This window comes from Citrus clementina, unplaced genomic scaffold (assembly GCF_000493195.1).
Source record: "Citrus clementina cultivar Clemenules unplaced genomic scaffold, Citrus_clementina_v1.0 scaffold_2, whole genome shotgun sequence".
NCBI classification, from domain to species: Eukaryota; Viridiplantae; Streptophyta; class Magnoliopsida; order Sapindales; family Rutaceae; genus Citrus; species Citrus x clementina.
The window spans coordinates 24,251,057-24,273,647 of record NW_006262688.1 but is presented as its reverse complement, the minus strand read 5'-3'; the positions used below and the strand labels follow the sequence as shown (position 1 = coordinate 24,273,647).

General features: G+C 36.3%; 2 protein-coding genes and 1 non-coding gene across 3 annotated transcripts; all 3 read right to left on the bottom strand.

Moving 5' to 3' along the window:
• Positions 1-7,259: 7,259 nt before the first annotated feature.
• Positions 7,260-7,396, bottom strand: LOC112101346. The gene has a single exon (XR_002907473.1). It is a non-coding gene; the product is annotated as a small nucleolar RNA Z247 (small nucleolar RNA).
• Positions 7,397-14,741: 7,345 nt separating this feature from the next.
• LOC112101001 (LRR receptor-like serine/threonine-protein kinase FLS2) lies at positions 14,742-16,077 on the bottom strand. Its single transcript, XM_024190889.1, has 4 exons — positions 15,969-16,077; positions 15,448-15,591; positions 15,303-15,392; positions 14,742-15,034 (listed from the first exon to the last, which is right to left on the bottom strand). Exons 1-4 carry the CDS (start codon positions 16,075-16,077, stop codon positions 14,742-14,744), a joined length of 636 nt encoding a protein of 211 aa, XP_024046657.1.
• A 1,475-nt stretch (positions 16,078-17,552) lies between these two features.
• Positions 17,553-20,711, bottom strand: LOC112101000 (receptor-like protein Cf-9 homolog). Its single transcript, XM_024190888.1, has one exon. It carries the CDS (start codon positions 20,709-20,711, stop codon positions 17,553-17,555), a length of 3,159 nt encoding a protein of 1,052 aa, XP_024046656.1.
• Between the last annotated feature and the right edge of the window lie 1,880 nt (positions 20,712-22,591).

The window sequence follows — 22,591 nt, the reverse complement described above, 5'->3', positions numbered from 1 at the left end:
CAAATTCGGAAAAAGAGAATGGTGCACTGATCTTTTACAACTATTAGTGTAAATTGTGTTAATTAAAGACATGATCATTCAATCAAATCAGGTACTGAATTAAAACTAAAAAAGAAGCAGACGACCAATTCATATTTGCCCGTGCACTATGCTGAAGGTAAAGTGGCCAAGAACCACCAAATTATTAGCCCACTTGCATTAACAACATAGTATATGTACAATAATAAAAGGTTTATTAAACTTCGGAGAAAAGAAGGAAAAAGAAATTTAAAGCACAGCAAAGCAGGCCTTCCGTAAAAGAAAAAGAAAAAAAGGTTAATTACATCCGTTGCCTGTGTCTGCCGACTCTCCTCCTCCTCCCATTAGTTTTCGGTCGCAGTCGAAAGGTCTTGGCAAGCCATTCATACTTTCTTGTGCTGAAGATGTGCCCGAGTACCACTCCGATTACTGTCCCACTTGCATATCCGATCAGAACTGTCTTCCAGCCAAATGCAAATAGAGATTCTGAGCGTGGGTCTTCTTCTGGTGGTGAAGTCGCAGAGTTGTCACATTTTTTTGACAAAGGTTGTCCACACAATCCTGGATTTCCATCAAATGAACCCTTCCCAAATGTGTTGAATTGTTTCCCTTGTGGTATTGGCCCTGTGAGCAGGTTATCGGATACATCAAAGACTTCAAGTGTCGTCAACTCTCCAAGTTGTTGAGGAATTTGTCCAGAGAGCTTGTTATTGGAGAGGTCCAATGACTCGATCACAATTAGGTTACCCAAAGTTGGTGGAATATGACCTTGGAGATTGTTGTTGGAAAGGTTGAGAGTCCGAAGCCCCTTCAAATTAGCAATTGATGTTGGAATCTTTCCTACAAAACTGTTGTTGGCGAGAATAATTGCTGTGATCAGATTTGAGAGTTTCTCATATTCCAACTCTGTGCCTTTGTTACTCAATGTTAGCGAGTCATAAGAAAACCCATAATAAGTAAGCGCAGGATAACTGACGGGTCCCAGCAGACGATCTTGCAAATATGTTAGGTTATTTGCATTGACATCTTTCATGGCATTCCAACACTCGAAGTGCTTTGAAGGGAGATTACCTGCAAATCTGTTATGGGAGAGATCAATGATACGCAACTTAACAAACTCAAAACATGCTTTGGGCTCCTCTATTACTCCATGAAAGTTGTTGGATTTCAAGATGAGCACCTCTAACTTTGGAAGAGTTCCTAACCAAGAAGGAAAGAAGTCCGTGATTTGATTATCCCCAAGATTAAGAAATTTGAGCTTTACGCAATTGGCTAGCGATTTGGGCACTCTCCCTTGCAGTAAGTTGCCGCTGAAATCAATCATCCTCAGATTTGTTCCTTTGCTGAAGGTTTCAGGAATGAATCCATGGAACTTGTTACCTTGCAGTTTTAATATCAAAAGCTGAACACTGGAATTTCCCAAACATCCTGGAAGCATGCCACTTAAGTTATTGTGAGACAGATCAAGTGCATAAAGACGATTCAAACTGCAAATTGATGGTGGAATTTCCCCTGTCAGCTGATTGTTTGAAACTAGATAGGATGAGGTGGACACTGATATTGGAAGTGGGAGTGGTCCTCGCAGCTTGTTAAAACTGAGGTCTAAAGTAATCATATAAGCCCATGGAAGAACCTGCCCGAAGACTGTCAATAGATTGTGAGAAAGGTTTAAATAATCAAAACCGTCGACGCTTACGTTGTTTAAAAACCATCCAGGCACCTGACCAGCTATCCTGTTGGACGAAAGATCCAAGGAATCCAGGAGTTTTTGGTTGTACAGAAAATGTGGGAACTCACTAAGGTTGCATGAACGTAATCCTATAACACTGAAGTTCTTGGGATAGGTATTCACAGTGGTATCGGTGAGCAGTGACAATTTGTTTGACGAGAGAGCTAACAATTCTAAACTTTTCATGTTAAATAGGAACTTGTTTATATCCAAAATTCCACTCAAATTGTTGCCGGCGAGTTCAAGCTCCACAAGATTCTTGAGCTCGAAGAACGAGCTAGGAATAGAACCTTCCAACTGATTCGCTGCAAAATACAGTATCTGCAATTGGGTTAGGTTCGAAATTTCAATGGGGATATGGCCACTCAATTTGCTACCTCTGAAGCTGAGAAGGGATAGTTTGTTCAGGTTTATCAGCCAATATGGAATCGGACCAGTTAATTGGTGATTAAAAGCTAGAGATAACTGAGTAAGTTGGGTTAGGTTCATGAGCGCAGGAGGGACCTCACCAACTAATTTGCTGGATTCAAGGTCTAAAATAGTGAGTTTCTTTAGATCAGCGATCCAAGACAATGAACGAGAACTTAGGGATGAAAAATTATTTTTCCCAATTATTAAAGCAGTAAGCTGGGTTAGATTACGAAGTGACGAAGATGGAACTTCACCTGAGAAATTGCATGAACTGATAGCTAGAATTTCCAAAGAAGCTAGATTTCCAATGGAAGTAGGCAACTCTCTCGAAAATCCATTACCCCAAAGGAACAAATGAGCAAGCTTGGTAAGATTACCAAGTGGAGGGGGGATTTTTCCAGAAAAGTAGCAGCGTGGCAAATACAAGTGAGATAATGATTTAAGATTGTCTATTGAATTCGGAATCTTACCAGAAAATCCCGAGAATGCAACATTCAAAAGCTCAAGGGAATTGCTTTTCTGAATTTCTGGTAGATGTCCTGTGAGGTTTGAATTGTACGCGAGCTCAAGTAATCGAAGGTTGGGCAATTGAAAAATCTCTGTAGGGATTTCACCGTGCAAAAAGGATTCACTTAGAGATAAGGAAATTAAAGAAGACAAATTTGCGAATGTAGGAGGAACTGCAAAAGAAATATTGACATCGGTAAGGTTAAGTCGTTTGAGGTTGGTTAACTTTTCAGCTAGATTTGCTAGACCAGGACTTTGGAGTTTCAGATGATGGTCATTTGATGATAGATCAAGAACCTCCAACCTCGAGAGTTCTAGCAATTCTGCAGGTATTTGACCAGCAAAAAAAGAACCAGAGAGAGATAGAGTTAAAATTGTTTTAGTGACTGTTTGGTTGATGAGAAAGTGAAAGAAAATCTGATGAAAATAAAACTGAAGTTCAGAGAATTCTGGAAATCATTTATTTATGCTGAATCAATCTTTACAAAATGATTACATTATTGTGTATATACAAAGCTGTAGGTAACAGCACGAAATGCATTGTTAACACTGACTAACTAAATCAAAACGAATCTTCACGTGTGCTGGTAATTACATAACCTCCTGGTGCCACCTGGACAGCCATGTCATCAACCTTCAACCGAATGCTGCAGCTGCTACAATCCTCTGCTTTATCTTTTGTTTTGCTTATTGTACAGCTAACCATATGAGCTTCCTTAACATCCTTAACATCCCCCCTCAAGCTCAATGGTCTGTTGATGACATTGAGCTTGGATCGAAGATAGCTGAACTGAGAGAAAGATAAAGGTTTGGTGAGAATGTCAGCTACTTGCTCCTCAGTAGGAATATATCGAACTTCTAAGTCTTTGCTGAGAACCTTATCTCTAATGTAATGCACATCTAACTCGATATGCTTGGACTTAGAATGAAACACAGGATTTCTAGCTAGTGCCCCTGCACTTTGGTTATCACACCAAAGCACTGAAGTAGGCAACTGAGCTATGTTTAATTCTGAAAACAAAGACTGAAGCCAGGAGAGTTCTGAACATGCTGAGGATAAGGCCCTGTATTCACTTTCAGTACTGGACTTAGCAATAACCCCTTACTTTTTGGATGACCAAGAAATTAAATTGTTGCCGAGATAAATGCAGTAAGCTCCAATGGATTTTCTATCATCAATGTCACAAGCCCAATCTGCATCTAAATAACCATTTAAACCAGCAACTTCAAGTGATTCCCCTTGCTGTAGATAGAGACCATGAGTAATGGTAGCTTGAAGATATCTGAGGACCTTTTTACAGGCTAACCAATGCTGGATTGTAGGAGAAGTAAGATACTGACTAAGTTTATGTACAGAGTATGCAATATCAGGTCTTGTCAATACTAAGTACTGAAGACCTCCAACAAGACTTCTATAAAGGGTTGGGTTTTCAAACTCCTGCCCTAAGGGTCCCCTAGCATGCCTTTCCAGCTTGAGACCTGTACTGAAAGGTGTGTCAGTACCTTTACAGTCTTGCATTGAAGCTCTACTTAACAGATCCTTAATATATTTGGTTTGTGAAAGATGCATCCCATGATCTGTATAGCATACTTCCACACCTAGAAAGTAAGCAAGTAACCCCAAATCCTTTAAAGCAAAGACTTTGCTTAGTTTAGCAATAAACTGTTCCAAAGCAGCAGAATCCGGTCCTGTGACTAAGATATCATCAACATAAATAAGAACTATGATCGGCCCTTTGATGTCATGTTTGATGAACAATGATGTATCTGCTTTGGAGTTGAAGAAGTTCCAGGTGGTGAGACAAAGTTTAAGCTTGTCATACCAGGCTCTTGGAGCTTGTTTTAGCCCATAAAGAGATTTGTTGAGCTTGCATACATAACCTTCTGTAACTGTAAATCCCTCTGGTTGTGTCATGTATACATCTTCTGTCAAATCTCCATTAAGAAAGACATTATTAATGTCGATTTGTCTAACTTTCCAGCCTTGCATCACAGCTAAGCTCAAGATAACTCTGATTGTAGAAGATTTAATCACAGGGCTGAAAGTTTCTGAGTAGTCAACCCCTGCAGTTTGATGGAATCCTTTTGCAACCAGTCGAGCCTTATGCTTGGAAACTGATCCATCAGTGTTATATTTTGTTCTGAAAACCCACTTGCAGCCAACAACTTTGAAATCTGAACATATTGGTACAAGACTCCATGTGTTGTTTTTTATGAGTGCATCATATTCAGTTTGCATAGCAGCTTTCCAATTTGGATAAGACAATGCTTCAGAAGGTGTATTTGGTTCAAGACTGTTGTGTGAAGTAAGAAAGGCTTTGGGTTTAAAAATACCAGCTTTTGCTCTGGTTATCATGTGATGAGTTGAGGTTATAGTGTTGGGCTGAGAATTTAAAACTGGAGTAAGTGAAGATGGGGACATTTGAGCTTCAGATGATGATGGACAGTGAGAAGTATGGTTATTTTGTGTAGTTGAAGATGAAGAGATAGGTGAAGTATTAGGTGAATTGAAAGAAGCATTTGTATCTAGACAAGGAGAAATGAGATCATTACCTGGTGCATCAGCTGCAAAGGTGTTAAGATTGCTGTTTGATGCTGGCAAGGAGTATGTCTGGAAAGGATTGTATTGAGAAACTGAAGTATTTGGTTGAGAAGAAGAGTGATTGAAAAGTGATGGATATGGAAAAGAATTTTCATCAAATAAAACATGACTTGATATATACACTTTTTCAGAAGGATGCAAACATTTATATCCTTTATGGAGAGGACTGTAACCTAAGAAGACACACTTAGAAGTATGAAAAGAGAATTTGTGTTTATTGTAATCCCTGAGAAAAGGAAAACAGGAACACCCAAAACTTCTAAGAAAGTTGTAATCTGGTTTCAAATGGAAAATTGTTTCATATAGTGATTTCATAGATAATGTAGGAGTAGGTAGTCTATTAATGATGTAAGTGGCTGTGTGAAATGATTCCCACCAGAATTTTATAGGTAAAATAGCTTGTGCAAGTAAGGTTAAGCCAAGTTCTGTGATATGTCTATGCTTTCTCTCTACTGTTCCATTTTGGTTATGTGTGTAAGGACAAGAATGCCTGAACAAAATGCCTTCTTGATGGAGATAAGGAACAAAAGATCTGAACTCACCACCCCAATCAGATTGTAAGCACTTGATAGATCTATTAAGCTGTTTTTCAATCTGAGTTTTGAAGATTTTGAAAACAGAGAGAGTTTCACTTTTGGTTTTTAATGGAAATATCCAGGTAAACCTTGTAAAATCATCAACAAAGCTTACATAGTATCTATAGCCTTGTGAGGAAAGTACAGGAGCTGGCCCCCACAAATCTGTGTGTGAAAGTTCTAAGGGACTGTTGGTTTTGATGAAACTAGCTGGAAAATGTAATCTATGTAACTTTCCCATCATACAAGCATCACAAGATTCAACAAATTTACTTCCATTTATTGCCTTCAAGGCTGGATAAGTTTTGAGTACATGATCTAATATTTTTGAACTTGGATGTCCTAGCCTCTGATGTAAAACAACAGTACTCAACAAATACCTAGAATTCATACATGGAACTGAAGTAGTGTATAAACAAGAGAGTTTATCTTGCAAATCAGAAGAAATAGCAGAAAACATTGAAAGAGGAGCAGCTGGAACAGCAGACTCAATACTTTTGACATGAGTTCGAGAATGAGAATGTGTTTTATTGGGTGACACCAACAGCAATCTGTATAAACCTTTATCAGCCTTGCCCTGCAGTATGATCAAATTCTTCACCTTGTCCTTCACAAAACAAAATTTGTCAGTGAATTCAACTATCACGTTATTGTCTTTGGTTAGCTGAGATATGCTAATGAGATTTTTGGTGATTTGAGGCACCAGCAATATGTTGTGAAGATTAAGTGTAAATGAAGCATTGGTATTACCATCAAGCATTTTTAAAGTAGCATGACCAAGGTGAGTAATGCTCAGACCAGCACCATTACCAACTACAAGTTTAGATATACCTGCAAAAGGCTCAGCAGAATGCATGTTGTTCATGTAATTAGTGAGGTGATGTGTTGCCCCACTGTCAAGATACCAGTTGGTATCTGAAGCTCCATCCATATTTGCTAGATAGGCTGACTTAGGATTTCTATTTGGTGGTGGCTTATAAGCACTTGAAGCAATGAACTCCTCAAGTTTCCAGCAAATATTAGCAGTGTGACCTGTTTTGAAGCAAATTTGACAGGTAGGTTTAGAGGCATTCCATTGAGGTTTGACATTTCCAAATGGCTTATTACTGAAGTTGCCATATCCTCCAGGATTCTGATTCCAGTTCCCTCCATTTCTTTGATTGTCACCAGAATATCCTCTTTGCTGGATATTAACACCAGACATATTTCCTCCATTTGCTCCAGCACCTCCAGAATTTCCTTTATAACCACCATATCCATAATTTCCAGCATTTCCAAAGCCAAGATTATATCCATAACCACCAAAATTCTTTCCTCCAGATGTAAAACCTTTCTTAAATCCTCTATTCTGAACTAAATTTGTTTCACATCCATACCAGCAAGCATATGTGCTTGTTGTTCTATCCTAGCTTCTTGAGTTAACAACATTGCATAAGCCTCATTTACATTCATTTTTCCAACACCAATTTGACCAGTTATGTATGTGGCTACAGAGTTATATTCAGGTCCTAAACCAGAAAGTATGTGCAAAATCAAATCATCATCACTTAATGCACTTCCAGCAGCTGCCATATTATCAGCTATATTCTTCATCTTAATGAAATAATCAGTAACTTTCAAATCATCTTTCCTAGTTGAATTCATCATGTACCTTAGATGCAACAATTTAGATTTTGACTGTGAGCCGAATTGTACCTTAATAGCCTTCCAAACCTCAAGAGAAGTTTCTAGACTGAAGACTAGACTGATGATGCCTTCACTCATTGAAGAAAGCAGCCATCCAAGAAGCATCTGATCTTGTGATTTCCAGGTGATGTACTCTGGATTCTCAACAGATCTGAGATCACCAACAACGCTTTGAGCAGTATGTGAAGGTGGAGGAGTTACTGATTCATCAATGAATTTTTCCAGTCTATTTCCACGAATGGAAGCAAGAACTTGAGATCTCCAAATCAAGTAATTCGATTGATCCAGCTTAACAGGAGTGTTAAATGAAAAGGTAACTGTGCTTGAATTAATGGCAGCATTATGAACTGTATTAGAAGTTGAGGCTAGATGTACTGAAGTTATACTAGCTCTGATACCAAGTTAAAATTGTTTTAGTGACTGTTTGGTTGATGAGAAAGTGAAAGAAAATCTGAGGAAAATAAAACTGAAGTTCAGAGAATTCTGGAAATCATTTATTTATGCTGAATCAATCTTTACAAAATGATTACATTATTGTGTATATACAAAGCTGTAGGTAACAGCACGAAATGCATTGTTAACACTGACTAACTAAATCAAAACGAATCTTCACGTGTGCTGGTAATTACATAACCTCCTGGTGCCACCTGGACAGCCATGTCATCAACCTTCAACCGAATGCTGCAGCTGCTACAATCCTCTGCTTTATCTTTTGTTTTGCTTATTGTACAGCTAACCAGATGAGCTTCCTTAACATCCTTAACAGATAGACGTGTCAGCCTCGAAAGGTTGACGATTTCAGAGGGGATTACAGAGAAATTAAAATGGTTATCTGCGAGAGCAAGCAATTCAAGATGAACAAGCTGAAAGAGACTGCTGCTAGAGTTGATGGAGCCATAGAGCCAACTGCTACTGAGGTTAAGGCTGATCACATGACCAGTGTCCTCATCGCATTTTATGCCATCCCAAGAGCAGCAGTCACTATTTTGTTCATCCTGATTCCAGGATGCAACCTTGGGATAAGACAAAGGATTTCTAGAAGCATACCTATTAATGGTAAGGCTTTCGATGAATTTCAACAGGGCAGAACGATCTTGATCATGGCAGAGTGTGTGTGGCTGCATGGAAGAAGTGAAGTGAGCAATTGCAAGGTGAAATATTAACAAGGAAGAAACTAAGTGCATAAAGGTAAAGAAACGTAATGATAACCCCATAATTTGTCTCCCCAGGAATTGATCTAAAATGTGTCTTTATGGTATTTTGCTTTTATGGCGCGCATAATGGTAGTGAAGCTGCGATGCTTTATATAGGCAACTTTCAATTATTGCTATGTTCTGATTTATCCAAGTGTGGAATCATTTTGTGTGGAAATGGAGAAGTTTGTTTTATCTTGAAGCTAGGATGTATGAGTATGTGGTGGTATCCGGAAAAGCAAGCACTCGAAGACGAAGTCGTTAATGGACTTATTGATGACTTGTTAGTGCAAGTCAATTAGTCAAGTTCCCTAGTGTGGCCGTCACCGAATAATTGGCTTTGTTAGATCGACAAGACGTACGTGAAGACAAGGGCAGAAGACTTGTGTATTAAAGAATCGATTGTTACACTTCAACATGTTGATCGATCAATTTTATATTCTGTGGCTTAAAGATTATTTGTATCCCATCCACAATGAACCAGGCCACAAGAAACATGAAACGGAAGCAAAAAAATTTCCATTTTACTTGAAGGTCTACAGAATTAGTTCAAAACCTTAAAGTCTCTTCATTCTCATACAGGTCTTAGACAACAAATCTAGAACAGTTGGCATGAGAAATTAGTCAGGATTTAAAAAGAGTTAATAAAAATTGAAATATAATTTAAAATTGAATTGTGTTTTTAATATTTCTGGTATTTCAGTGTACATTTGATATATATGATGCTTGAAAACTATTTTTAATTTAAAAATCTTAAATACGTTCAATTTTTGTAATATCTAAAAATAGGGATATTTATTTAGCTTTATCCATTATCGAGTATAATTTTTTCAAACGTAATACCCTTAGGCAATTGTAAATTTATTGTTAATGTTGATTTTTTTGAGCTACGCTTTAAAGATAATAATTCGTAAACAAATAAAGATAATATTGTTATGAAATCAGAGCAGTTACCAAACTCAAACAACCAAGTACAATTGAAGAATCAAATAACTCTGGTGAAAAGAACCAAGAACAAAGAAGAAGAAATCAATGAACCAACACGCAACAAAGTAACGAGGTTCGGTAACAAGGTACTTGACGCTTTATTGAACAAATTGATTACAGATGGAATCTAGAGAGTACAGAGATTAAATCACTCCTACAGAAAATTTTGTAAGATTGAATGATTTGAATTTGATTGTAAGTTAGTGATCAGTGTAAACAGGATGAATAATAATAGGCGTATAAAAGGAAATTTAAGATTTGTGAAGAAATGAACTTAGGATCTTTGCAAACTGTCTGCATTTAAATAATAAGTTGATATATTTGCAGATTCTGGAGCTGAGTGAGCCGTAAGGGATTTCTGAAAATATAATCGACTTATCAAGACAGGTGAATTTCTGTGTTCGACATTTATTCATACTGTGATACTTTGAAAGTAAATCGCAAAATTGGAAACTCTTGAGAAGAAATTTTTGATAGTTTTGAACCACAAACGCCACAAATTTTAGATTCGGCTTGTATAAATTCTTGGATGATGTGGTAGTAACTAACTACGCCAAAAGAAAATGGCTTTTCGACTTGATAAAACTGGTTACTTTTATGCCATTGCCAAAATGCACTTTTAGCAAAACTGTGAACATAGAGAGCTGGTGCCACTCTGTCTTTTCATCCTCCTTAGTTATTTTCTCAAGCACTGTTACGAGGATATGAGAACCAAAGTTGAATGACTTTAAGTAGTAGTATATGATTGATGTGCCACTCATCTCAATGATTTATGTATTAATTGATGTTCGATCAGCCACAAAGTGATTCACTAATGCCTTTGGCAAACAATTATATGCGAAGCGTTTTTAGATTAATGGCTAGTTTGGTAATGTTATAATTTTTAGAATAAATTCTATTAGTTGTGTTTTAAAAATAACAGTTGTAAAAAAAATCAGTTAAATATTTAGTAAATTTTATTTTTAAAAGTATTTGGTAAATCTCATTTTTAAAATGTTGTAAGAATTAAAATGACCTAAATAGACATAAATTAAAAAAATTATTTATACATGCACTTGTTTTATAATAATATTTTATTTGCATAAAGAATAATTGATAATTAAAACAAGTTAATTGTGTTTATTTTATTACGTCAATATAATTGGAAATAATAATAATTTCTTTAAATGTAATGATTTTATTTCCTAATTGAATAAAAGATAATTTTAGATTTTTATAATATATATTATGAAATGAATTATCAAAATCAAATTTTGAAAAACTACTCTTTTTCATTTTTTAAAATTTGCTATAGGATAAAGTGATCTTGTTGAAAGTTTATCAAATACTAAAATCGACTTTTAATTTTTTTAAAATCACTTTTAAATCTTTCAAAAATAATTTCAAACAGGCCCGAAGCGTGAATCATAGCAATAGCACCATAGTATAAATAGATTTATTGAAATTGGAAGAGAAAGAAAAATTTTCAAGTACACAATTCTTCAAGGCTTTAGTGAGTAATTCATAAAATAAATAAATAAATTAATTAAAGCTTATTAATTACATTCTTTGCCATGTCTCCTCCTCCTTCCACTACTTTCTGGTTGTAGTCGAAAAGTCTTCGTAAGCTATTCATACTTTCGTGGAGAAGATGTACCCAAGTGCCACTCCTATTATTGTCCTACTTGCACACCCTGCTAGCACCGTCTCCAACCCAAATGCGATTACAGATTCTGAGTATAGATCATCATCTGCTGGGGAAGCATCAGAGTTTTCACATTTTCTAGGCAAAGGTTCTCCACACAATCCTGGATTTCCAACAAACGAATCATTCGTGAATGTGCTGAACTGTGTCGCTTGTGGTATTACTCCCGTCAGATTGTTAAGGAGGCTCATATTTGCAGCAGAGCAGAGGATCATAGAAGCTTCTACAATCAGTTACAAGTTGATGACATGTACTGCCAGCTGGCACCAGTTGGTTATGTAGCTGCTTGTGCATATACACGTGATAATTTTGTTAAGCAAGTTGTAAATAGTTAGTTAGTTTGTTAAACTTCAGCTGAGCAGCTGCACTTGTATATATATACATGTAATCGATTAGTAGATGGTTATAGTTCCAGAAAACAAAAGAATTGAATAAAGTTGAAGTTTCCAGATCTCATTTCTTTTATTTAACTTTCTCATCAGCCAAACAACTATTTTCTGTTCTTTAACTCAGATGGTTGTGTGACACATTAAAGAATGAAAGGGATGTGAGGTCTGCTACTTGCTGAGGAATTTGTCCTGTGAGCTTGTTACGAGAGAGGTCTAATGACTCTATATCACGGTTAGGTTACTCAAAGTTGATGGAATGTACCCTCGGAGATTGTTGTTGGAAAGGTTGAGAGTCCGAAGCCCCTTTAAATTGGCGATTGATGTTGGAATCTCTCCAACAAAATTGTTGTCGGAGAGAATAATTGCTGTGATCAAATTTGACAGCTTGGGATATTCTATCTCTGCCTTTGTTTCTCATTATTAGCAGTAGGGGCTTGACCTCTAAGCAACTTAGGCGGTTGTCCAGGGTCCCGCTTTATATAAAGACCTCATGAGATGATTATTTTGTATATAAAATGAGAAAGTGAATTTAAAAGTTATTATTCATTTAATTTATTATTATTTTGTAATTATCTTTTCCTAAATAAACTATCAAATTCCTATAAAGTTTGTTTAATATAGTACTTAATAGTTTTAATTCTTATAAAACCGATAAATTAATAGTTTCAATCCTACAAACTCTATTTCATTGTTAGAATTAATATGTTATAATTAAAAAGTTTTATGTTCATTTTAAGCCTCTATAAAAGCCCCACATTTTATTACTTATCCATTAAATTTTTCCTCCAACAATCAAGATACGATATGTTCTTGGTGTTTGAGAGAAAGAAAGAGAGAGAGAGGGAAAAAAATCTTGCTTCCTCTGCTTTCCACTCAAGAAAAAAAAAGAAAAAATCTAATCGTTTTCTCTATTCTCTATGGCTATTGGTCATCACTCAAATTCTCAAACAATTATTATAAAGATAAAGTTAATTTATGATTTCAACTCAAATTCCAGATTTTATCTTTTTATTATTCTCTTAATTAGTTGGGTTATTTATTTGTTCTTATTTCTTTTTAATATATTCTTTTATTCATCTACTTTTCTTGTGTGTGCTTGTTTTATCTATTTTGAAATAAAACTATATCGAAAAACTTTAGAAAACAGAAGAACAGAAAAATTAGTTTAATCTATAAAGGAAGTAGTAAAAAAGATGTAATTTGAGTTAAAAAAACCAATAAGTGAAAATGTTATAATTGAATTAAAATTTCATGGATTACCAACAGTAGAATAGAATTTTATTTAATAATTTTTACATTTTAGAGTGTTTAAAGAATTGATTTCAATAAATAATATATATATTTTTTGTCTTAAATTTTAAGAATAATTAATTAAAACCATTTGTCCCCAAATATGGTTGAGCTGGCCTGTTAGTGAGTAATCGGTGGAACCATAGTTGGTAAACGCAGCTAAATCATGCGGCACCGGTTTAACTTGCAAATATGTTAGCTTACTTGCTTTGAGATCTTTCATGGCTAGCTTACTTGCTTGCTTTGAGATCTTTCATGGCATTTCAGCGGTAGAAGTGCTTTTATGGAAGATTACCTGTAAACCTATTATGAGAGAGATCAATGATGCGATGCTTGGGAAACTCAAAAGCAGTTTGAGGTTCCTCTATTTCTCCATGAAAGTTGTTGAATTTCAAAATGAGAACCTCTACCTCTGGCAGAGTTCCTAACCAAGAAGGGAAGACATCAGTTATTTGGCTATCCCCATGATTAAGAAATTTTAGCTTCACACAATTGGCTAGGGATTTAGGTTCTCTTCCTTGCAATGAATTGTTGTCAAAATCAATCATTCTCAAATTTGTTCTGTTCACGAAGGTTTCAGGAATGATTCCATGAAAGTTGTTAGCTTGCATTTTTAACACTGGCAACTTATCACAGAGGTTGCCCAAACATTTGGGAACCATGCTACTGAAGTTCGTTAGGGTGAGCTTTGAAGCTAGTTTCCAGAAGATCAGATGTTCTGTCAGTTTAAAGCTTTGGTGCAATACGACATGTCGACTTAAAAACTTATAAGTCCGTATGACAATATTATTTTGTCAGTAACATTTGAATAAGTTGAGCATGTGCTTGTCATGTGCAGTCACTTATCCTATACTGCATTATTTACTGTCGTTTTGGGCCTATGTTTAACGTGAAGGAAACACGTGTCTAGAAGCTTGTTACTTTCGGTTATGAAAGCGGGAAAATTCTGGGTTTTGTTTACAACAAACCCAGAATACAGCTGGCTGGCAGGGGATCTTTCTGGAGGCTCTTAAGCGTGTATATATAGCCTTAAGAGAAGTGAAATCATAGTGTGAAATGCTTGTAACTTCGTCTTTAAGCTTGTATTTTGTTCGCAGTGATTGAATAAAAGCTGTTGCTCTGTTCTTCAGTGGATATACGCCATCTTCAGGCCGAACCACTATAAACTGTTGTTCTTAGCTTGCAGGTTTTTGAGTTGTTTTTGCTTTTGCGTGATTAGTTGCTGTTTCTATATCAATTATCAGAGAGTTTAGAAAGGTCTTGGGGATTCTTGGTTGACTGATTCCAATCAAGATTCAACGAAGTTGTTGTAAGAGAAATCAAGAGCGTAAAGACCACTCAAACAACATATTTGGAGTGGAATTTCCCCTGTCAACTGATTGTTTGAAACTAGATAGGAATGGATAAACACTGATGATGGAAATGGGAGTGGTCCTTACAGCTTATTAAAACTAAGGTCTAAAGTATTCATTTTGGACCATGGAAGAACAAAGAGATTGTGAGAAAAGTTCAAATATTCCAAACTATTTATCCTTACATTTAACAACCATTGAGGTACCTGGCCAGCTAACAACCATTGAGGTACCTGGCCAGCTATCTTGTTGGAGGAAAGATCCAGAGATAGCAATTGATCTTGGTTGTGCAAAAAAATATGGGAACTCGCTAAGGTTTCATGAACTGAACCCTATTATAGTGAAATTTGGCAAATTGGTATCGACAGTGGCTCTAGTGAGCAATGACAACTTGTTTGACGAGAGAAGTAATGCTGTTAAAGATTCCATGTTAAGAAGGACAATGTTTAGATCCCCTGTGCCACTCATATTGTTGTCGGAAAGGTCAAGCGCTTGAAGATTCCTTAGCTCAAAGATAGAGCTAGGAACAGAGCCTTCCAATTGATTCTCCGCTAAGCGCAGAATGTGCAATTGGGTTAGCTTTCTAATTTCAACTGGATTACGCATACGCCCTGTCAGTTTATTATGTTATAAGTACAGAGTTGATAATTTGCTAAGGTTCAACAAGCAAAACCGGATTGGACCAGATAACTGGTTAAGAGCCAAATTTAATTGAGTAAGTTGTGTTAGATTCGAGAGCAGACCTAAGATCTCACCAGTTAAATAATTCAGCTGCAAAAGGTTACCAAGTGAATCCGGAACTTTGCCTGAGAAGTTGCATGAAATGATTTCTAGCGTTTTCAAAAACAGAAAGTTTTCCCAGGAAAACAGGCAACTCACCCGAAAAATCATTACCAGAAAGGTATAGATCATTGAGTTTAGTAAGATTACCAAGTGAAGGAAGGAAGTTTTCCTGAAAATGAGCAACCTCTAATACCCAAGGAATATAGGGATTCAAGATTTTCTATTGAATCCGGAATCTTACCTGAAAATCTCGTATGTGAAATTCTCAAATCTACAAGGACACTGCTATTCTGAAATTCTGGCAAATATCCGGTGAGATAGAGATCATACGTCAGAGCGAGAAATACAAGTTTGGGTAGCTGGAAAATCTCTGCAGGGAATTCACCTTGCAATATGCAATCAGTGAGAGATAAGAAAACAAGGATGATAAATATGCCAATGCATAAGGAACTGTAGAAGCAGTATCGACTTGTCCAAGGTGAAGTACTTTTAGGTTGGCTAACTTCTCAGCTAGATTTGCTAGACTCGGGCTTTGGAGCTTCAGATGAAAATTATTAAATGATAGATCAAGACTCTCCAACTAGCTCTCTCGGCTGGAATTTGACCAGAAAACGAAGAATTAGAGAGAGAGAGAGAGAGCTGTTAGTCTTGACAGGTTCTTGATTTCTGAAGGGATTTCAGAAAAGTTGAAGTGGTTATTGGAGAGAACAAACCATTCTAGACGGACAAGTTGAAAGAGGCTGCTGCTAGAATTGATAGAACCATTGGGGCAACTGCTTGTGAGATCAAGCCTGATAACATGACCAGTGTCTTCATTGCATTTGATGCCGTCAGTCGCTATTTTCTTCTTCCTGGTTCCATGATGCCACATTGGAATAAGCTGAAGGATAATCATAAAAAGAACACTGAACAACGGTAAGGCTTTGCTTGAATTGCAACAAGACAGAACGCAACGGTAAGCTGAAACATTGAGAGCAGAACAAGTTGTGCATTAAAAATAAGAATAAGTGAATAACCGCATAATTTCTTATTAAACATAATTCCTTTTAAAACTCTCTATGATAGGCAGGCTGGAGGATTCTGTTTTGTTAGTATAGTTCTGTGAATTTGGCAAAATCGATTTGTACAAAAACATGAAAACAAGCGCTTTGTACAAAACATCATGTAAATTAAGAAAAAAGTTATTTAAATATTTTATTATGGAGGAAAAAATTGAAAGATTACATTAAAAAAAAAGAAAAAGAAAACCAATCCCAGCCCTTTCTTCCTTGCCGACTATTAACCATGCTTGTCTATGTTGAGCACAGAATCTTGTTGTGGTACTTTTATTTTTCCATAGTTTCATTGTGAATTTTTTTTAAAGTGTTAAACCGTCTAAAGTATTTTTAATTATATTTGATAATTGGATTTCATTCTTTTATAAAATAACTATAAAAAATTGACTATTAAAATAATTATACAATTTTTTTTTTTAAAAAACTTTGGTTGACAATCAAACAACTCAAATATTTTTGGTAATTACTTTTTTCGGGTAATGTAAAAGCTCTAATTAAATAATTTCTATTTGAAAAGTTTTACAAAATGCAGCTAAAATCCCAAGCAAATTCTACGTGTAAACACACATGTTTAATATATTTTTATGTTTCAACAACTTGATTAAAGGTATTTCTATTTCAAATTACTTTTATGCCACTTCTAGCATTGTGATTGAGTTTTGATGATAGTTAACATTTACCAATTATATTGTTGGCACATATTTGATGACTAATGATATTTTTTTACAGTAGTTATATGGCACCCCATGTAATAGCTTGATGCTTCAAAAAGTTGATTATTGTTAGAGAACGCTTTGAGAGATTAATTTGTAATTTTAAGCGGTTCTTCAACTAAATTAGGGGTTTTTGCCCAAAAACAAAATTAGAGAATATATGGAAATTATGAAAAGTAAAATACAAAAAGTTCGCAGACCTTTGTACTGGTGCCCAAATCACTAATACCTGATCATCAATTATATGATTTTTTTTTTTCCAAATCATATCCTTTCAGGTTTGGAAAAAGAGAATGCTGCATTAATCTTTTACAACTATTATCTTAAATTTTGTTAATTAAAGACATGATCGTTTGATCAAATCAGGACAGTAATAAGGTACTGAATAACAAATAAGAAAGAAGCAGCAGCCGATATGAATGCCGTGCTGAAGGAAAAATTGCCAAGAACCATCAAATTATTAGCCTACTTGCACTGACAATATAGTACATATACAATAATAAAACGTTTATTAAACTTCGAAGAAAAGAAGGAGAAAGAAATTTAAAGCACAATACAAGAAAAAGAAAAAAGGTTAATTACATCCGTTGCCTATGTCCCCTGACTCTCCTCGTCCTCGCATCAGCCTTTGGTTGCAGTCGAAAAGTCTTGGCGAGCCATTCATACTTTCTTGTACTGAAGATGTGCCCAAGTATCACTCCTATTATTGTCCCACTTGCATATCCAATCACAACTGTCTTCCAACCAAATGTAAATACAGATTCTGAGTGCGGATCTTCTTCTGGTGGTGAAGCCTCAGAGTTGTTACATTTTTTTGACAAAGGTCCTCCACACAACCCTGGATTTCCATCAAATGAACTCTTCAAAAATGTGTCGAACTGTTTCCCTCGTGGTATTGGCCCTGTGAGCAGGTTATCTGACACATTAAAGAGTGCAAGGAATGTGAGCTCTGAGAGTTGTTGAGGAATATTTCCTGAGAGCATGTTACTGGAGAGGTCCATTGACTCTATCGCCGTTAGGTTACTCAAAGATGATGGAATGCGGCCCTGGAGATTGTTGTTGGAAAGATTGAGATTTCGAAGCCCCTTTAAATTAGCAATTGATGTTGGAATCTCTCCTACAAAACTGTTGTTGGAGAGAATAATTGCTGTGATCAGATTTGAGAGCTTCTCATATTCCAATTCTGTGCCTTTGTTACTCATTGTCAGTGAGTAATCAAAAAAACCAAAATAGGTAGATGCAGGATAAATGCTTGGAGTTAGTGTATCATGCATATATGTTGGGTAACTTGCATTGACATATTTCATGGAATTCCAACAATCGAAGTGTTTCGACGGAAGAATGCCTCCAAATCTGTTGTGAGAGAGATCAATGATGCGGAGCTTCGAAAAATCGAAAGCTGTTCGAGGTGCCTTTATTTCTCCATGAAAGTTATTGGATTTCAAGACAAGAACCTCTAACTCTGGAAGAGTTCCCAGCCAGGAAGGGAAGACATCAGTGATTTGGTTATTCCCAAGATGGACAAATGTGAGCTTCACACAATTTGCCAGTGATTTCGGGATTCTCCCACGCAATGAATTGTTGCTTAAATCAATCATAGCCAGATTTGTTCCTTTCATGAAGGTCTGAGGAATGCTTCCCTGAAAGTTGTTACTTTGCAATTTTAATACTGACAACGCAACACTGAAATTGCCCAAACATTCAGGAAGCATGCCGCTTAAGTTGTTGTGAGACAAATCAAGAGCATGAAGACCATTCAAACTGCATATTGATGGTGGAATTTCCCCGGTCAGCTGATTGTTTGAAATAAGATGTGAAAAGATTGACGCTGATGGAATTGGGAGTGGTCCTTGCAACTTATTAAACCTAAGGTCTAAGGCTCCAAGATTATTCCATGGAAGAACACGGAGATTGTGCTCGAAGTCCATCAATAGATTGTAAGAAAGGTTCAAATATGCCAAAGTATTTGTACCTGCACTGAACAACCATTCAGGTATTTTTCCATCTATCTTGTTAGAGGAAAGATCCAGTGACGTCAATTTGTCTTGGTTGTGCAAAAAAGATGGGAACTCGCTAAGGTTGCATGATCTCAATCCTATTATCTCAAATTTCTGCATATTGGTACTAGAAGTGGTTCTAGTGAGCAGTGACATTTTATTTGACGAGAGATTTAATATTCGTAAACGTTTGAAGCTAAGAAGGAACATGTTTAGATCCACTGTGCCACTGAGATTATTGAAGGAAAGGTCAAGCCCTTCTAGATTCCTAAGCTCAAAGATAGAGCTTGGAACAGAGCCTTCCAATTGATTCGATGATAATTGCAGATGCTGCAGTTGAGTTAGGTTACTAATTTCAACTGGAATACGACCACTCAGATGATTAAATCCCAAGAAAAGAAAGGACAATTTTTTAAGCTTCATCAACGAATATGGGATTGGACCAGTTAATTGGTTGTTTTTCAAATATAAAGCAGTAAGTTGTGTTAGGTTGGAGATCGCAAACAGGATCTCATTATTTAAGTTGCAGTAGGGAAATTTCAAAGAAGTGAGTTGGTTAAGATTAGCTAGCCAAGACAATGAACTAGACATTGGACCAGAAAAATTGCTATCTGAAATTGTCAATGAATCAAGTTGGGTAAGATTACCAAGTGAAGCCTGAAGTGTACCAGAGAAATTGAATGAGCTAATTTCTAGAGTTTTCAAAGACGCAAGATTTCCAATGGAGGTAGGCAACTCATTCGAAAATCCATTACCACCAGAAAGGGATAGATATTCGAGCTTGGTAAGGTTACCAAGTGAAGATGGAATTTTTCCTATAAAGGAGCAGTCACTAATATCCAGGTAAGATAAAGATTCAAGATTTTCTATTGAATCTGGAATCTTACCTGAAAATCTCGTGCTTGAAAGTCTCAAATCTTCAAGGGGACTGCTTTTCTGGAATTGTGGTAAATATCCAGTGAGGTTTGGGTTCTTCATCACACCAAGGAATTGAAGGTTGGGTAACTGGAAAATCTCTTGGGGAAATTCACCTTGCAAACGGCATCCACTGAGAGACAAGAAACGCAAAGAAGATAAATTTGCCAAAGTATGAGGAACTGTTGAAGAAATGTGGACATTGATAAGATCAAGTGCTTTCAGGTTGGTTAAATTCTCAGCTAGATTTGCTAGACCTGGATTTTGGAGCTTCAGATAAAAAGTATCAAAATTACTATATGATAAGTCGAGGACCTCCAAATTGGAGAGCTCCAGCAACTCTGCTGGTATTTGACCAGAAAAATAAGACTGAGAGAGATTTAAATGGGTTAGCCTTGAAAAGTTTAAGATTGCAGAAGGGATTTCAGAGAAATTGAAGTTGTTATCGAAGAGACTAAGCCGTTGCAGATGGACAAGCTGAAAGAGACTGCTGGTAGAGTTGATAGAACCATAGAGGCAACTGCTAGCAAGATCGAGCTCCACAACATGGCCAGTGTCTTCATTGCATTTGACACCGTCCCATGAGCAGCAGTCCCTATTTTTTTCATCCGGCTTCCATGTCGCAACCTTGGGATAAGTAGAAGAATAAGAGGAAGCAGTCTGATTAATGACAAGACTTTCCTTGAAATTCAACAAGGCAGAACGCTCATGATCATGGCAGAGTGGCTGAGTAGAACAAATGAAGTGAGCAATTGCAAGATGAAATATTAAGAAGGAAAATAAAACTAAATGTCTAAATGTGAAGAAAGTTAAAGATAACCCCATTACGTCTCAACATGAATTCTAAAATGGCTTTAAGTTATTTTGCTTTTATGACATGCGTGCATGGTAGTAAAACAGTATTGCCTTTATATAGGCAACCTGCAGTTTTTGTAAAATAATTCTTGGGATTTTTAATTTCTCCGAGTCAATTGATTTGTGGAAATTGAGAAGTTTTATCCAGTAGGATGTATGAGTATGTGGTATCAGGAAAAGCACTCAAAGTCAAAGTCGTTTGTGGACTTAATGACTTGCCGGTGCAAGTCAGGTTCCACGGTGTGGCCGTCCCCGAAAATATAATCGGCTTTTTTTTTTTTATTACGATATAATTGGCTTTTTGAGATCAACAAGACGTACGTGAACAAACGGGCAGAAGACTTGTGTAATAAGTAATTCGTTTTTAAAATTAGTCAGGATTTGAAAACAATTTTTAAAAATTGAAATATATTTTAAAATAGAATTGTATTTTTGGTATTTCTACTATTTCAATGTAAATTATTAGATATCTCAGTCACAACAATTATGCACCTATTCCACCACCTCTCAGATATAAAATTACAATTACAAAGCGAAGATCTTAATTAGATAAAATTTAAAAACTCATAAAAATAATAGGATAGTGTAGTAAGAGATTTATTGAAGCTCATGATCGAGTCTGGATTCTACACCAAGTAACCTAATTACATTCATTGCCTGCATCTCCTCTTCCTCCCATTAGTTTGCTGTTGCGGTCGAAAAGTCTTTTTGAGCCATTCGTACTTTCTTCTGCTGGAGATGTGGCCCACTTGCATATCCAATCACAGCTGTTCTGAGTCTTAAAGTCTGTTTTTCGAATTGGAAAAAAACATAATTCGAGATATGTTTTTCATGTCCATTCACTTGCCATTCGTGAAGCACATGTTCCCTTCTCTCATTGTTAGTCTTGACATTCGTGAAGCACATGTACGTGAAGATCTTCTCATTCAACTGACAAGACAAAACATAGCTGTGTTTGCTGGTATGGGGTCCAGCCATAGGTCAATTACATTGGACATTACATGCCCTTGGAACGTGTTGAACTTTGACTTCTTGGAACCACTTGCTCTATTTTTGGATTTCAGAAATATCTCAGTCTTACTCCCTTTCTTCTTAGTTAACTAAATCAGCAACTTCTTGGCAATCCATCTCCATTATCAGGTAAGACATAGCAGCTTCCTTTGCTATCTCAAGCCCCTATTTCCATAGATTCAGCCTCAGTATAAGCCACATCCTTCCACTGTTTTGATATTTTGACCGCTGCCGCCGTTATCTTGCCGTTGGAATCTCAAATGACTACTCCCACCCCTGTTTGCTGATTTTGCTTGTCAATTGCTGCATCCACATTTATCTTACTTGGCGGAGGATTCCATTTCTCCTTAACTCCAGTAACCTTTTTATCAATGTGTGTTTCTCCTGTGAGCCTTACTCTTTGATAAGCTTCTATAACAGCTTCAGCTTTTGCAAAAGAGATCAGAGAATCTAGTTCCTTTCCTTCAAAACAAATTCTGCTGTATTGCAGTAGTTGTTGTTGAACAATTTCTGCTGTGGCAAAATTGGGCACTAAGGCCTCAATGGATCCACTATATTGAACCCAATTAAAATTATTCCACCTAATTTATGCATAAATTTGAGAAAAATAAAATAAAATTGGGATACTACGTTTCCCTTAGCTAAAATTTGAGCTAGAAAGGCAAAGACAATAGCTTTGAGTCATTTGATTCTTCTTGGCAACCCACCAACTGATTCTTCTTCAACTAAGCTTAACATTTGTCACATGTTAATATGTGATCATTTTCATTTTATTTATTTGGAAATGACAATTTGACACAGCAATTCTTCATCTGACCACAATTTTCTCTTTTTATTTT